This window comes from Leptopilina boulardi, unplaced genomic scaffold (genome assembly GCF_019393585.1).
Source record: "Leptopilina boulardi isolate dan_hultmark-lab unplaced genomic scaffold, ZJU_Lbou_2.1 LbouV2_324, whole genome shotgun sequence".
In the NCBI taxonomy this organism is placed as follows: Eukaryota; Metazoa; Arthropoda; class Insecta; order Hymenoptera; family Figitidae; genus Leptopilina; species Leptopilina boulardi.
The window spans coordinates 3,133,294-3,151,889 of record NW_026137890.1 but is presented as its reverse complement, the minus strand read 5'-3'; the positions used below and the strand labels follow the sequence as shown (position 1 = coordinate 3,151,889).

At 30.9% G+C, this 18,596-nt stretch overlaps 1 protein-coding gene across 2 annotated transcripts in view; it reads left to right on the top strand.

Moving 5' to 3' along the window:
* The window catches only part of LOC127284405 (uncharacterized), an 80,966-nt gene that overhangs the window by 37,822 nt on the left and 24,548 nt on the right, over positions 1-18,596 (top strand). For both annotated transcript variants that reach the window (XR_007843477.1, XM_051309815.1), the window contains exons 5-7: positions 4,659-4,820; positions 4,900-5,130; positions 5,238-5,431. Coding sequence is in view for 1 of the 2 variants with exons in the window: in XM_051309815.1 (XP_051165772.1) it covers positions 4,659-4,820; positions 4,900-5,130; positions 5,238-5,431 (587 nt within the window). In the remaining variant the exon portion in view is untranslated. The remainder of the gene's footprint in view (positions 1-4,658; positions 4,821-4,899; positions 5,131-5,237; positions 5,432-18,596) is intronic.

The window sequence follows — 18,596 nt, the reverse complement described above, 5'->3', positions numbered from 1 at the left end:
CAGTTAAGGGTAACATTGTCATTTTCAAGTCCGTATAACTATAACAAAAGTTAATGGATTTTAATTTATCTATAATGAATTTTAATGCATTTTTCATGTACTTTTCAAAAATGTATACAAAATTTAAAAAAAAAAAATTTTCACCCCTTTTTTTCAAAATCAACCCTTATTTTTCGATTTTCACCCCTTCGGGTATTTTTTTTTTTTTTTTTTATTTTCATTGGAAAGCTGAGGTTTTTTCCCATGAGCTATGTAAATATGAAAATGGGACAACAATAATTTTGTGAGAAACAGAATATTAATGTAGGCGGTGCCTACCTAAATCCTCGAAGATGATCTTTAGGTGTACCAGTTATCGGCACCGCCTACATTAATATTCTGTTTCTCACAAAATTATTGTTGTCCCATTTTCATATTTACATAGCTCATGGGAAAAAACCTCAGCTTTCCAATGAAAATAAAAAAAAAAATACCCGAAGGGGTGAAAATCGAAAAATAAGGGTTGATTTTGAAAAAAAAGGGGTAAAAATTTTTTTTTTTAAATTTTGTATACATTTTTGAAAAGTACGTGAAAAATGAATTAAAATTCATTATAGATAAATTAAAATCCATTAACTTTTGTTATAGTTATACGGATTTGAAAATGACAATGTTACCCTTAACGTCAAAACTTCAACCCCCTCTACTTTCTACAAATATTTTTTTAATGAGTTTATATTTTAGGAATTTATTACTATCATATAGGACAACAATTTACCAAAGTATGAAGCCAATCCCAGAACATTGACTTTTTGGGCTGGGGCGATTGAAAAAGAATCTCTCATATACATGTATATAATGTATCCTGTCGTGTAAGGGGGTATTTTCTTGAAAAAGGACATGTTTTCGTAAATTCGATTTTTCTCAAAACAACGTTTTTTGACCTGGCGGACATCCTAAAAGAAAAACTATTGTACCGATTATGCTCAAATTTTTATGGCTTATTGTACACATGTACCGTTATCGTCGCAACTAGAATCATAATTTTTCATTAATATTTAACCATTTTTTAAACAATTTAAGTTGAAAACAGTTTGACTTTGATTTTCAAGTTTTTATGCATTGAGCGATAACTTTTTTTATCTTGCTGCCAATTGTCAAGATAAAAGCTTGGCAATACTCAAAACCTCTTGCAGGTGATCTGAGGTTAAAATATTGACGTTGAACTTAATTTTAAAACTGTAAATTAAGGTCCAAAACCTCTTGTCCCCATTTACCCCAACTGACCCTAAACAAAAATCAATTACCTAAATTAATAATAAAATAAAATGGAAAAATAAATTTTTAAAAATTAAAAAAAAATTAAAAGTTGCAAAAATGAACTTAATAAATGATGAAAAATATGTAAACAAAATTATTAAGAAATAAATCTACAACACAAAAACTTATTGATAAATTAAAAAAATTAATAAAAAATTCGTCAAGTACGAGTTACACTCGCTTACTTAGGGTTCCGTTCACGATTATTTAAATTTAAATATTTAAATATAATATTTTAAAGGGGTTGGCTATATTTTATGTAAAATCTGCACATGAAATTAAATATGTTTACCAAGTTGCAGCTTCTTAGCTCCAAAACTGTAAAAGTTAAAGCGCGGAAGGATACGTTTTTTCGAAATTTCGAGTTTTTGTAATATAACAATATTCAATTCAATTCCAATCGGGTTCGCTATAATTTTCCTTTAACCTACTCGCAAAAATACGTATGTATACCAAATTTGAGCATCGTAGCTCCAAAACTGTGAAAATTAAGGGGGGGGCAAACTTTTTTCCGAAATTTCGTGTTTTTGTACTATAACTATATTAAATTCAATTCCAATCGGGTTCGCTATAATTTTCCTTTAACCTACTCGCAAAAATACGTATGTATACTAAATTTGAGCCCAATCGGTTAAAATGGCTATATTTTAGAGGCGGGGGACAGGATTTTGTGGACGGACATGATTGAAGCCATAAGGGTTTCGTTTCGGTTCACTGTGTGAACGGAACCCTAAAAATAAGTGAAATGCAAAATAAATTATTAATATATGCTGTTCTTTGAGACGACAAGAAAAAAAATTCCAAAGTAAAAAAAATTTGAAATTAAATTTTTTAAACGTACTACCATGTACTAGGAAATATGACAGTTTTAAAAAAATGTAATTTAATTATACATTTTCGTCCTTTACACGTATAGAAGGTTATGGTTATCGGCTTTTGCATGAAGCGTTCACTACGGTGACGCCCTAATTACATTTTTTTAAAACTGTTATATTTCCTAAAGTTTTGTATGTAATGCTTTCATACTTCACAGAAAACAACTTTATATATTAATAAACTTTCTTACTGGAAGTTCTTCCAATTTAAAAGTTCCGCGCATACTTTTCGTCGCTGAAATTGAAAAACTATATATTGACACGTCTCAATTTTTATTAAAAAATAAATAAACAATTGAATTTTCTAATATTTTCATCGGATCCTTTAGACTTAAATATGTAAGTACACCATTTTCTGTTAATTGAGGGGCTGGATACAATAACAACCAGTACGCTCGACAGGTCGCTCTGAAGCCAATCAACACGTCAAAAAAGTGAAAAAATTGAAACTCAAAATTCTGATTTTTTAAAAGCATTACTTTATAGAGGATAAAAACATGCATCTTTTTTCTCTCAGAAATTACTTCTAAATCCAATATTTTTGATAATAAAAGCAAAAAAAAACACAAAAAAAATTTTCTCCAATTTAATTAAATTTTAAAATATAAACGATTATTTCTTTCACAAATAGTAATAAATTTGTTTACAACTTGGTATTTACTAAATTAGGTCTAATAAAGCCATTAAAACATTAAAAAAAGGCAAAAATTAAATATTTTACATAATATTACTAATAATGTTAATATGTCTTGATTAATTTTTTTAGAAACTATAACAGGAATTGATTTGAAATTTTCCAGAAAACTTCCTGAAATAGTAATGAATAAATATTTTAAGAGAAGATGTAGAAAAAAAATTCTGTGAGAAAAAAGATGCGTTTTTTAATCTTCTATGAAGTAGTGCTTTTAAAATATCCGAATTTTGACTTTCAATTTTTTCACCTTTTTGTCGTGTTGACTGACTTCAGAGTGAGCGGCCGAGCGTACTGGTTGTTATTGTTATTGTGGAATTAAAGGGGGGAAGAAAGAGCATTAAGGGGGAAAAAAGATGAAAGGGATAATAAAAGGACGGAAGGGAGGGGAAAAGGGGAGTTAAAAATAGATTATTAAGTTTAAGGAAGGAAATGGAAAAAGTGATTAAAGAGATGAGAGAAGAACAAGTGAAGACGAGGAATGGGTGGTGGGACGAGGAGTGTGAGAACAGCAGGGAAGAATTAAAGGAATGTATGAAAGAACGGAAAAAAGTAAAAAATAAGAGGCATAAGGAACACGGGAAATTAGTAAGGAGGAAAAGAGAGATTTTTAAAAGAGTTCGAAACACCTGTAAAGGAGGAACGGGAATGGGAGGTGATAAATAGGAAAAGAAAAAGATGTAAGAGGCTAAATGGGGATATTAAAATGGAGGAATGGACAAAAGAGTGAAAGAAGATGGTAGGAGATAAGGGATGTAAATGGAATAACCAGAAAAAAACACAGAAGTGAACATGGCAATAAGGAAGCTTAAGAGAGGCGACAAAAGAGGCAATTTTAAACGCACTACGTCTCGTCTTCTGGAGGCAGGGTAAGACTTCGGTCTGGAAGAAGAAATTCCGCGTGGTTCCCGATGGAAGTACACTAAGCTTGTCTCTGCTAACTTACACCCACTCCTGTTGGGGTGTTATAGGAGCCAATACGACTGTAACTAACTGCTTCTTCATTTCATTGGGCACCCTCTTCTTGCACTCTAGACATCGTCTATATTGTGGAAAACAAGAAGGCATCACAAGGAATGAAAAAGATGTGCAAGAAGTAAGTGAATTTTTTATTTGAAATATTGGTTTACATTTAATGGGGGGCAGATCTGAATGTTAGTGGAGGAGTAGAAAGAGGGTCAAGAATGGTGGGACAGGTGTGAGAGATTGAAAAAGAATATTTAAGGATGATAGGAAGAAAATATTGTGGTTATTTGATGTGTTGGTATGGTCGGTAATGAGTTATGAAGTAGAAGTGTGGAGATGGAAAGAAATAGGGAAAGTGGAAAGAATGCAAGAGAGGTTATAAGATGGACGATGGGGGTAGGATGAAACTGTCCGAGATACATGTTGAGGGAAGAATTCGGTAGGGAAAAAATGGTAATGGAATGGGATGGAAGAGAAAGGGATTTATTGGTGAGGTGGTATATACGTAAGTACACCAAAGATAGGATAGGATGATTTATGTTGTAAATTTCAATGAAATTGAGAAAGTAAGAATTTTTAGTTTTTCTTTATTAGGTATTATTAAAAATAATAATCCTACAAAAAAATTTCAAAATCAAAAAAGTTGGTCATTTCTGTTCTCTACGTGGCAGTACGTTTAAAAATTTTAATTTCAACTTTTTATTTCTTTTTACTTTTGAACGGAGTTGACTACAATTAGAGTCACTGTCCGAGCATCGGTTCAGTTATTTGATCGGGACCCTCAATTAATATAAAAAATTAGGTAATTATTTTCTTACATTTTCTAGAGCTTAATATTGAGCAACTGTAAGTGGTTTGCTCCTCATTCCCTAATGGTTATTAGTAAATTACCAAAACTCAAGGAACTTAGACTGGATTCGTGTCATAGAATTGGAGAATGTTTTGCTTATACTAGTCTTGCGGCGAGATATGGATTTAAAGCTTTACAAGTAAGTATTATTTTAAAAATATATAGGTTATGATTTTATTTGTTACTGAAATTTTCAATTTTTTTGTTCCTTTGAATAGATATTAGATTTACGAAATACGATGATTGGAGATAGTGAAATTGCCTGCTTCAACTGTACGGAAACTTTAACACATCTTTATTTAGAATACCCTTCTAACATACGAAGTGCACAAAGAAATATTAACAGTGATAGAGAATCAGAACCTAATTATCCAGAAGAAGAAAGACCTATGGGAAGACCACGTATTTTTATTCAGGTTCATGAAGATCGAAATGAGGCTCAAGTTGAGGTCAGTCTTAATATTTGTGAATAAAATATTGAAACACAGAGTGGAGGGTAATATAAATTTAAATGATTTATTTATTTTAAATTTACTTTTTAAAATATGATTTTCAGGTGGTACATGCAGAAAATTACAATTGGCATGATATGGAACGTTATTTAGTTACGGATAGAACTGTTTGCTCTTTAGGTAATCACGTGTATGAACGCAGGATCGTTGACAACTCCAGAGAAAATTTACCTATGTTTCGCATTGAAGAAGATACTCGAGTTTGCAACAATCCTAATTTAAGAATATTGGTAGTAAGGTAATGTAACATTCTCTATAGTTTAATTTACTTATTTATTTATTACCTACGGGATGCTTGAACCAACTTTACAATAATAATTCAACGAACTTAGTGAAGTTCTTATTCCTGCCTCACGCATTACATTTTTTAGCCATCTGCTGATTGTTTGTGTGCTCACTTCTTTGGAGGGTTCTTTAAAGGAAATAAATAGTGTTTATTGATCCTCGTGGGTTCTCTGTTTTTTCAATATATTGATTGGTTGTTTTTCATACTGAGAAATTGACACTTTCAAAATAGAAAGAAAAGGTATAGGGCTGTTTTGCTACTCTGTTGGTGGTCTTGGTTAAATCTGATATTATTTCTACTCCTTTGTGTGTGATTTTTATAACTTAAAGTTTTATTAATAAGATCGACTGGGTCCTGATCGTCGTTGTCCCAAGTTGTCTTGTACTTTGGTGCAATTTGTTGCAATTTAAAAACACCTTGTAATGGGCTTTTTCTAAACAATTAAATATTTATCAATAACAAACAAAGAAATAAAAACAAATTATCAAAATCAATAATAAACACCTTTAAAACAAATAGCAAAATTTATGCCAAAGTCTTTGGCCCAAAACAATTGAGAGATGGGGAATATAACTTCCTAGCATTATTTTTGTTTTTAAGAAACATAATGCAAGAAGTAAATATAAGGGAACATTGCCGGTTAGCCAGGACCACATGGTCAAAGGAACAGAGCGTCGGGGTTCAAAGAAATCATACTCAATCAATTAATGAACAATTGAATTTACAATTTATTCAGCAATTTTCGAAAAACAACACTAAATCACAAAATTTTACTTAATTCTAATGCTCTTTGGCTTAAAAGTTCTCAAATTAAGGTCACAAATCAGTTTTAAATAAAGTGGTCAGCTTGGTTTAATTAAAGAGGATAAAAATATTTTACAAATAAGGTCACAATTTTTGGTAACGGGGAGATAAAAAGGGGGAAATTAAATAAATTACATTTTAATGTAAATTGGGGAAGGTAACTTTAACAATAAATGGGGAAACAAATATTAAAGAAACCAAAAATCGAGAACAAAAACGAACACATGGTCGAAGGAAGAATTATAAAAAATTTTAAATAAGAAGAATGAAATAATAAACAAAAAAGTTACTAAAATTAAACAAAAGAATCAAACTAGTAATTAATTACTTTCTTCCATCGACCCTGCGGTCGGCCGAACCACTGAGACCATTTACATAAAAGAAAATTATAAAATTTTAAAAGTTCAAACTTACATTCTTCACTAAATCACAAAAAGAGAGAAATACTGCCTCGACCCTCAGAAAGAAGAAGATTCACCTAAAATTCACACAAGTTGAAAATTTACTAATCCCACGATATACTAATAATAATAATTTAACAATTTCTGGTCCTCTTAGAGTTCCTGGAGTTGATTTAAAATCCGTCCATAGTTGGCGAAAGCAGAACCAAAAGAGATCGGAAGTAATCCTCGTTGCCAGCTCGCTGCTTCGCTCGTACCCCTCAATTTCTCCCATTTGAATTTTCAAATATTTTGTATTATTACGCTAGAGTCAGGTGCGTAGTTGCCGAAGAAAGTCGATGGCCATTTACAACTTTTGATTTCAGTTTTCAGCTTCCTGAACTCCGTTTTCTTTACCCTTGACTTCCTCGCCGTCCACTTTCAGGAATTTTGAGTAATCTCAGCCATGATTTTTCTCGTTTTATCAGAGAATTGAACTTATGTTTCAACGTAAATTTTGGGTGACAATTAACTCGGGCCTGTGTAACAGTGGTCTCGACTACGATAGAGAATTGACAATTTTTAGTTAGGGTATAAGAATTGGTGAGTGTTTTAAATTAATTGGGGTTTAATTTGAATAGTTTGGTGTATATATTTCGAAAAAGGGGTAAACGAGTATGACGAAACGGAGCAGTAGTGGCGATTCTGGCTACTTGATTGGATGAAAGGTGATGATATTCCATGTGTTGTTCGGCTGCGGGCGGCATTTTATTTTCCATTTGAAACTGCCTCGGCAGTTTACATAAATAAAAATAATAATTGTTAACAAATTTACTTATTAGTTACATAATTGACCTCGACTTGAGAACTCTCCACAATCGCCCACGGACGGAAACCAAATTTGTTTATAAAAGAAATTGTTTATTTACTTAATCTTTAATCTATTTAATTTAATAGTTTATTTACTTTAACAATTTGCATAATTTATTTACTTATTTATACTGTTTATTTACTTTATTTATTTAAAAAAAAACAAATTTTCGGGAAAGATTGTGCCACGTCACAACCTTTAAATAAACGATTAACGAGAAGTTCTTCTATAGTGTTAATGTTATTTATGAAATTCATAGCGGACCTTAAGGTGTTTAATTTACCGTACGCTGTTCCTTCCGAGAATTTTTCCGTTAGGTACCTGAGAATGATGTTTTCGTTAGCAAGAAGAGTATCTTGAGATTCTTTTTTACAAAAACGTCACCAATATTTTAGAGAGGTGTTCTATTGCTTACATGTGCTTTTTGTTAAGGACAAAATAATTATCTGGATAGTGCTTTCATCTAAATTATTTTTCTCGTATGTCCTTCATAACAAATTCCTGACACCAGGGTAAGGTCCGATGCGAGCGGGTGCACTATTTTTCTGCAAGAAGAGAGAAGAAGTTTATTAGATGGTTTAAATTCGATTAACTGTGATACGAGCATTCTTTTGAATTCATGAAACCAACGTTGGCAGTACTGCCGTACGAAGGAAAATCTCGGTTAATACATATTTTGGTGAAACAGAGAAAATGATGAAAAACTGTGTGTCTTTAAAAACCTAAAGTAATACAAATAATTCTTTAATCTAACTTCACTTCCTAGGTAAATTAATAGTGCTCTTTTTAAATCTTAAGTCAAAAATTGATTATTTAAACAAATTATATTAAAAAATGGATTTAATTTTTTTTAACAGAACTTAGTCAAATCGACTTAAAGAGTATTTATCATTGTCATTATAGAGAGTGTGATTATAAAAGATTTTTATAATTTCAAAAATTAATTAATTTATATGTATATGGGGTAAAATTCCTGTAGCGTACTAAGTGAAAAAGAAAGTTGATCGGATCGGGGTGTAACTTGCACATAGTTTAGCCCTATGGGTGAATACTTTAACCACGAAGGATTGTTTGGTTTTTTCAAAAACTGTAGGAGAGGGAAGGGGTTTAATTTTTTTGAAAAATTTATATAGTGAACTTTTGAAAACTTAAAACTTTTAAACTGAGAGATGAAAAAAAATTTGACCTATATCTTTTCGTAAGCTTATTTCTTGCTCTTTTGAATGGTGCAAAAAAATTTTCAAAAAATTCAAAATTTGACCATTTTTTTTAAATCAAGAATTTTTTTGACTTTTTTTTTAAGGTCGGTCTTTTTTTATTTATTTATTTTGAAGTTAAAAATGTGTATTTTCACTACAGTAAAATGTTAAAAATGTAAAAAAAACAATACAAAAAATGAAATATTTTACAAATAAATAAAGTTATTGTAATTTTGACGTTACTAATTGAAAGTTGCTTAAATTCTGCATCCAACGAGTCCTATATGGGGCATTTCACGTGACATTTTCATTCAAAAATTTTTTTGAATTGGAACAATTTTTTTCGAATTCTGTATGAAAAATAATGAAATTTGTGTTTTTTTATTTTCATTAAATGAAAATTACGGATTTTATGAATTTTTCAAAATTAACGTCTTCTGAAGTACTATACTTTTGTTACGCGTTTTTCCGTTATTATTGACCAATGGAAAAAAATGTACTATATGAAATTTGTCCAGTTTTTCTTGAACTTTTAAGATATGCCGTGCCATATATGCACGGACATGGCGAAACTTCTCGTAGTAAAACCTAATTTTTTGTGCCATTACATTTTCGGAGGATCAAAAGTAGCGTCTGCTGTGACGTCGGTGCATTTGTAGGAACGAAAAAAGTTTTCTAAGCGATGTGATAAAACATAAAAAAATGAATAAAGAAAACAAGAAATCGGTAAGGTAAGTTTATTGTATGTATTGTGCGGTTCATGATTGAAGAAAAAATGAACTGTAAAATCGAATCGCGAAACATGTCTGGTTATGGTTAGCACGATTCGAAAATGTTACTTCTACTTAGGGTTGGACACTTTACACACTCCGGGTTGAACACTTAGTTAATTATGAATTTGACACAATTTATAAATAAATATACAAATAAACATTGACTCACACACATCTGCACATACATAGCACATATTCTGCTAAAGATATTAGAAAAATAATAATAACGTTAAAAATGAAAAAATGAACCTAAAAATCGATTTCAGTAACGTTATAAATAATATTAATTATCAATTATAAATAATAATAATGTAAACTGAAAAAATAAAGATAAAAAACGTTTTCAGTAACGTTATAAATGTTATTTTATTTTTTTACCCATAATTCGCTTAGATTTTCACAAAGTGTCCAACCCTGAGTATAATGTCCAACCCTGACGAGATTTTTTTTAAATGATCTGAACTCTTTTAATTATAGACCAATCAATTTACGATCTGCAGCAAAAGTGTTCTTCTTTTGTAAATCTTTCTAACAATATAACTCAATTGACTAAATTTATTCTTCTTAAAAGTTACTTTTCTCAAAACCGAAGTCATCGATTTTCAATTTTTTTCTTTTAACGCAATCATTAATAAATAAGGAAATTCTTCACATTAATGCGAAAGTGGCGTTCTTTAGCTTTTAAACGATATTTGCAATTATTTAGGTAGTAATTTTCATTTAATAAAAATAAAAAAACAAGTATTTATTTCATTATTTTTCATATAGAATTCGAAAAAAATTGTTCCAACTAAGGGTGCAGTCCCATGTGGGTAGAATAGTGGAATAAATGTCGACCAATGAGATGAGTCTAGGGGAATTGGACTTAAGGTGTTAAAATGTGAATATCGTTTTGAAATCTATGTGTTTGATGGTTCGTGATAGTGAAATCATTTATTAAGAAAAATGAACAAACAATTCAATGACAATTACTAAAATGTATTTTTAACTATGTGTGAGTGATGCACATAATTTTTAGAGGTAAAGAATTTTGCGGAATTGAAATATAAGTAAATAACATATTTAAATATACAACTTTAATATCCCTACTACCAACTAAAAGTTTTAAATAAAAAATTTTGGTGTTAATTTTATTTACTCAAAAATTAAATTTGGACAATACTGATGTTAAATTTATTTTTCAAAATTAAAAAATTAACACATTCTATACAAATTAAATTCTTAATAAATATATATATATATAACTTGGACTCAATCAATTGAAGAATAATCAATAATTAAATAAATACATAATAAGTACAACACAAAACAATAAATATAAAATTAAAATATTCATAAAATCGGTTGAGTGATTTGTAAACTTAATAATTTTTTTAATTTTTTTAAAAAATGTCCAATTACCTATTCTACCAAATTTAGGGTACCTATGTCCCAGCTGGTAGAATAGTGGAATAGAGGAACAGAAAAAGCGAATCGTGGTAATTGTAAGATTGGGATCTAGTGGAAATGCAGCTTATTATTGGCTGCATAACAGCAATTCAACTATTCTACTATTTCTATTCTACCACATGGGACACGGGCTTTTTGATTTTGGTAGAATAGTGGAATAGACAAAATAATAACAAAATACAATACATTCAACGTATATTTATAATAATAATAATAATATTTAAACTATATGACATAATAGGTATGAAACTAAGTCATTAATAATTCTTTTATAATAAAAAATCACTTTATATAATAAATAAATGTATAATAATTTATATAAATTATTATATAATTTTATTTAATTTATATAATAAATAAATATAAAATTTGAGGTTATTTTCAATACTATGTATAAAATCTTTGAATTTTCATTAAATATTTTTGTAGGTATATGATGTGTTCCAAGCCAAAGTGACGTTGTATCTACAATTGCATCTCCGTTTTTTTTATTTTATTACTAATTGAGACTAGCTTTCATGAATTTTTTTAACAAGCCGTTTTCGAGTTATGCAATTTTGAAAATTGGAGAATTTTCATGGCTTTTAATATTTGAATGCTCATAACTTCCTAAAAGATGCATTAATTTTTAAATTTTCTTTTTTTTAATGTTATTTTAAACGTACATTAAAAAAATAGAACATTTTTTTCAAATTATATTACTATTAAATTTTTAAGTTTTAATGATAAAAAGTCATTTTTCTTAATAAATGATTTCACTATCACGAACCATCAAACACATAGATTTCAAAACGATATTCACATTTTAACACCTTAAGTCCAATTCCCCTAGACTCATGTCATTGGTCGACATTTATTCCACTATTCTACTATTCCACTATTCTACCCACATGGGACTGCACCCTAAAAATAATTTTGAATGAAAATGTCACGTGAAATGCCCCATATGAAGTATTTTAAATTAGTGGATTGTTAATAAACAATTGGATAACATTGCAATTGTTTACGAATAATCCTCTAATTCAAAATAGTTCATGTTAGGCTCTCCTACAGTTTTTGAAAAAACCTACCAATACTTCGTGGTTAAAGTATTCACCCATAGGGCTAAACTATGTGCAAGTTACAGTCGGATCCGATCAACTTTCTTTTTTACTTAGTACGCTACAGGAATTTAACCCCATATATATATATATATATATATATAGTATATATATATATATTGGACGTTTCGCGCAAACCGGGCAACCCTTCCCTGCAAAATTAAAAGCTTTCAAAAATATTGTTCATACCCAGAAATTATTGGTATACATAAGTACTTTTAAAAACTATCTGACCTTTTGAAAAATCCAAAATGGCGACTTAAATATAACCTATAAATGTACATGAAAACGTGAGATTCAATATGGTGGACGAACATTTTTAAAATTTATCCGATTCGGTTAAAACTTGTTACTCAATGGTTTTTGTGGTTGCTGACAACGAATCTGATGTCAATTTTTAAAAATTAAAAATGGTGGATCCAATATGGCGGACAAAAATTCTTAAACTCCATCCAATTCAGTTAAAACTTGATACTCAGTGGTTTTTGGGGTCGCTGACAACGAATGTAATGTCAGTTTTCAAAAATTCAAAATTCCGGATCCAATATGGCGGACAAAAAGTTGTAAACTTCATCAGTTTCGGTTAAAACTTGTTACTTAGTTAAATGATTTTTTTCTATACAAATTAACATTTAAATTAAAATAACTTAATTTAAAATTCCTCTGATGATTAAGTCATTTTAACAAATATAAAAAAATGTTTTTGTCAAATATCAACATAAAAATAATTACAATATAATAACTTGACGAATTTTTGCAATATTTGGTACTTAGAAGTTTTTTGTGGCACTTATTACGATTCTATAACCAGATCCAATGAATTTTACGATTTTTGGTCTGCCATATTATTCGGAATTTTGAATTTTTAAAAATTGTTATCAGATTCGTTGTCAGTGACCCCAAAAACCTCTGAGTAACAATAGTTTTAACCTAATCCCTATTGAAAAAATACACATGTCCTTACATGTGAAGATTTGGCCACATGTAATTACATCTGTAATTTATACTTTTAAATTAAAAATAATTTTTTCAATTAACTCCACGTGTAATTATGTACACATGTATTTGATACTTTGAAATTTCCTTAAAATTTTAAGAATTTTTACAATTGGAACAAAATTAAATTCTTATAAAAAATTCTTCACGGTAAAGACAATCCACAAAAATTTTTTTTGAAAAAGTGGGGTTTTTGAGTAATTTGAATTAAAATTTTTTTATTAAAATGTTCACCATTTTCTTATTTTTGAACATTTTTTAATTTTTCCAACAGATTTTGAAAGAAAAATGAAAGCTCTTTAAAATGCAAAAAGAAAAAATGAGACATCTATATTACTTTAAAAGTTATAACACTTTAAAGTTTTTTCCCTAAATTTTAGATAAACGACGTTTTAGCTTGCCTGATTTGAAATGAATTTGGTCTTTAAATTTAAAAATAATGTTTCTCAATGGTCTCCACGTGTATTTTATACTTTAAATTTAAAAATCATTTCTCTTAATAATCTCCATGTGTAGTTAATACTTTGATATTTTTTCGAAAGTTTTTAAAATTATTGCTAGTTTAAAAACTTTTTGAAACTTGAAAAATATTAAAGTATAGTGATTTAACCCTAAAGGCATTTTTAGAAATTCATATTGTCCCGTTGGAGTAACGAACGAAGTATATTTTATCGATTTTTCCGCGACACGTAAATGATGAAACCCGCCCTTCATGTCGAGAATAGTGAAAAACTTCTTGTCATTGAGAACGTCGAGTTGATCCTCGATAAGAGGGAGGGGAAAGTTGTCCCGCACCGTGACTTTATTCAAAATGCGGTAGTCTACGCATATTCTAAGCTCCCCGTTTTTCTTCCGCACGAGCACGATTGCCGAAGCAAACTCGGAACTACTCGGCCTAATGACCCCCTTCTTTATCCATCCTTTAATAATTTCCTCGACTCGGCGTTTCTCCGCGTACGACAATCTACGAGGCTGACAACTAAATGGTTGCGAATCTACTAATGTCAGTTTAATTTCCCCTTTTATTTTAGGTTCATCTGGACGATTGGGAAACAAATACTTTTCTTTAAAAATATAATTAAGTTTATTTTGTGTTTCTTGAGGGATATCGGGATTAATAAACAAAATCTCATTATCGGAACCGTCCGATGCAGCATCGACATTCATTATATCAAAAATGTGATTTTCTACTGGATCTTCTAATTCTCGCAGCGTGAGACCAAGTTTCTTTAAACAATCCCTACCTAAAACTACTGGAGAACTCATTGTATTGTCAGGCACAACAAGCAATTGCATCCACACAGGAATTTTCATGTCAATCGTAATACCCAATTCAACCATACCCAACTAACAGAACTTTCTGTATCTAACAAAGTCTCTAAACATAAATTTTTATTTTTTCATCAATATGCATAGTATATAAAATATTTCTAAGATATTCATGTTTATGCGACTTCCTCGATGCGTTGTTCTCCACGTTCGTCACCTGCGCTGGTTTCTTGGTACAATCCTTTGCTGCATGACCAATTTCACCACACTTAAAACACGTAAAGATGGACAATTGAACTTCAAATGACCCGGCCTCTTACAATAATTGCAAGAACGAGTCTCCTGCGTCCCTGCTGCTCCTTCCACATTTGGCTTCACTAAAGAGGAAGAGGACTCCGTCCCTCCCCCCGACGATGGTTTATTGGACTCCTTGCCACCAGATTGATAACGAGTCTTTGGTTCATCTTTCCTTTCGCTTCTCAAAGTAATTTTTTCGAAACCTTTTAAGAGCTGAGATTTCGAATCAAAGTTTTGAATCCGGGCCTGATTTTGAAGCTGCAGATCCGGAATCCCGTCAATCAAATAATCGGCGATCTCATCTTCAACAATGTCGACTCGATTTGCGAATGTCAGTTTATTTTTGTAATATTCCATAAACGTTTCGCCAACCTTCCACTTCCGATTCTCGAACTGTCGTCTGAGTTCCAACTTGGTGGGCCGATGATCAAACATAGCACGCTTTTTTGCTAACAAATCCGACAAGGTCATCTCCAAATGCTCCGCCTCAGAGTGGAACCATTCCAATGCACCACCTCTCAGTCTCAAACCAATCAGCAACCGCGAAGAATCCTCATCAAGGCTGTAGCTCGTCCTCAGTAGTTCCAACTGCTTCTCCCACCTCCAAAAATCATCTCTCGTTCCAGTAAACTCCGGCAACATTTCAGAGATTACACGAAGATTAACCTGGGATTGTCTAGAACTTTGTGTACTAGAGGTATGTGAAACCATAGAGACACTATCATTATTGGTTCGCAACAAAGAAATCTCTCTCTGAGCTAGCTCCAACTCTCTCCTCATCAAATCTCGATCTCTTTGTAAAATATTAATTTCTTGTTGCAATACATCTTGGTTAGCTTGCTGATCAGGTTCCTTCTCCGAGGTTCCAGGTCCTGGCGGCACTGCACCCGAGGTGTTTGGTTGATTCCGATCCGATACAATCAAATGACTATTTGTTTTCTCCGCTTCTGGACTCACTCTTCTTCACTCTCTCGATGCATCAGCGTCCATCAGTCGATCTATTAGATCCGATTTTGATCCAGCGGTCGACAGATTCATAGCTTGCAGTTTGGCCTTCAATTCGACCACAGTGAACAAATGACTCTTTTTGAGCGTCATGATTTCGAACAAAAATACACGTTTGTGACCAAACGAACAAAAGGTCAAGTATTCTCGAGACTAGCCCGACACGAGTGTTTACAAAGTTATTTTTCCTTCATAAATAACAGTTTTAACATCGAACGATCACGTGAACACTATCACAGCACAATACGTCAAGGTTATATGACGTCAGAAGAGAATTTGAATGACTGTACAAATTTGAAATAAAATGGCCAAACGAAATTACGAAAATTTCCGCCACACCAAACAAAGGTCTTCAATATCTCTTCCCAAAACTCCACTAAGTAGATCAAATGCACAAATCCATTTTTCACAGTCCACGAAAACGAGTTCCACCGATAACGAGTTCGGAAACCGAAGGTCAAATCAAATTCTTGTCAAAACGAAAGCCTCAACTTCGGATCCATTTTTTTTCTCGAATCGGATGAAAAGCAGTTTTTCATGGCTCGAAATTTCAAAGAGCGTGATCGCGAAACACCAAATCATTTGAACTAGTGATATAACCAAAATTATAACTTCATTTCCAAGTCTCCGTTAACCACTGAGTTACAAATCAAAATTGCTCAACACGTGGTCGCGGGCAACGCTTTGATTTCCGACGCCATTAAGCACACCGTTTTCGATTTCGGGCAAAAAGTAAAAATTAGGGCTTTTTGAGTACACTATCCCACTTCTGATACTGTAAGGGATGATTTCAGGATGTAGCGGTTCAAATACATTAAAAAACAGGATTAAAATGTAACAAAAGTATTTAATTAAAAGTCGACAAAAATATATATACAAGCATTTCTGGCAAGGGCTCACGTCGGACTGCCCATTAGTAATTCCTTCTCCTCAATCTGCAATAACACACATACAATCGTAAACATACACACACACACAGAGGGCCTATACCCTTATAAATTCGAAATTTTGATTTTTGAAAAGTACTACCTTGTACGTCAGCGGAAAGTTCAAAAAACTTCCAGTGAGACAATTGCGTATAAAAACATAATGAAGTTTTCAGGAAAGTTTCAAACTGATTCATTCATTAGTTTTAAGAATTATTGAAGTTTTAAAATTGCGCGTGTGGCGCGCTATCGAATTTTCAAATAGATAAAGTAAATATATTGTTTAAAAATTAAATTAAACAATTGAATTTATTGTTTTCAGGTTAAATTTAGTTTTATTTTATTTTTAAATAATTAATACTGTTTGGTCACAGATTTAAGTTTCATTTTAAAAAGGTTCAGGGATCTTTATCTCTCAATTTATAATAGCAAAAAAATTTTCATTTATTTATTTTATTTATTTCATTTAAAAATATTCCCAAAGAAATTTACTATTGGGTCATTCTATCTTTTTTTGAGGAATTTTTCTACTCTTTCATGTGTTTTGCGACAGTAGTAGCATACTTTAATACTTGTGAAATAGTTCTGACCTCATTTTACAAGTTTTTCATGTAATAAAATGGCTTCGGACGGGTTACACAGAAGACTCATTTTCTGTGCGCAGTCGCATGAATACGCCATTCAGCCTTAACTCCAAAGTCTTCTTCATAATGGACCAAGTTCACTCTCTGGTATTTGTTTTTAAAATGTTACTTGGCCCCATCGCTATAATAAATTTGTTTTTACTTTAATGTTCTCCGTTAAATAAGGAATTAACTTTTTCTGCATTGTGTATACAGCCGCTGTGTCGTGTCGGGTACTTTCTCTTAAAAATACAAGATTCAAGACGATTTTTTTTTCATTTTGCTTCCTCGTGGAGGAAGCTTTGTAGTCCTTTCATTTATAAAACTTTTCAAAGTGGCGGAAACAAATTTTTTTCTTTATAGAAACATGTTATATGAGATCCTGATCAATTGTCCGGATGTATGTATGTGTGTGTGGATCCCTTTTTTGTTTAGAAGATAACTTTAACAGGTTTTAATGGATTTAGATAAAATTTGGTAGGCTCATTTATCATATTAATATCTCAAATCTGACCAAAGGATTTTGAAAAATATCCCAAAAAAAAAATTTTATCGTCTTTTTTCCAAAAATTTTTTTTAAACGAAAAAATTTTTAAATAGAAAAATTTAAGGTTATATATAATAAAATCGTTTTCCTTACGTCAAGACGACTCGATCGATATACATATATAAAGTATACATTTAAGGTAAATTTAAAGAATTAATGAAAGTAAAAAAATCAAAATTTCACATTTAGGCTATAAAATTTTGTGATTTTTTAAATTGAAGTTTATATATGAAATAATTGTATTCCTTACGTCAAGACGAATCGATCGATATATATAAAGTATACATTTGAAGTAAATTTAAAGAATTAATGAATGTTAAAAAATCAAAAATTGACATTTTGGCAATAAAATTTTGCTTTCTCCACGAGGAAGCAAATTTTTTTGCTGATCGTAAAGAGGAAGCAAAATGTTCATGTAATGAATATCTGAATTTACAACTTGTTTTACTTGCATCTCTAAGAGGAAGTAAATTACTCATGAGATGACCACAAAACAAAAGTAAGGTCAGCAGTACTATAACTTGGCAGCGGTTTTATTATTTTTATTATTGTTATTAAAATTAGTTCGTAAATATTTTGCCTGAATATTAGTATTATATTATTATATTTTTAATGATCGGTTATTATGAATTTCTTAAATCTGATGCCAGATTCGTATTCAGCGACCCCGGAAACCCCCCGAGAAACAAGTTTCAAGCAAATCAAATAGATTTTTTATTTTTTTGTCCGCTATATTGCATCCGCCATTTTGAATTTTTTTAAATCTGATGCTAGATTCGTATTCAGCGACCCTAAAAACTCCCGAGTAATAAGTTTTAAGTGAATTCATGCAGTTTTAAAAAATTATCCGCAATCTTGAATATTTTATTTTTGTCATA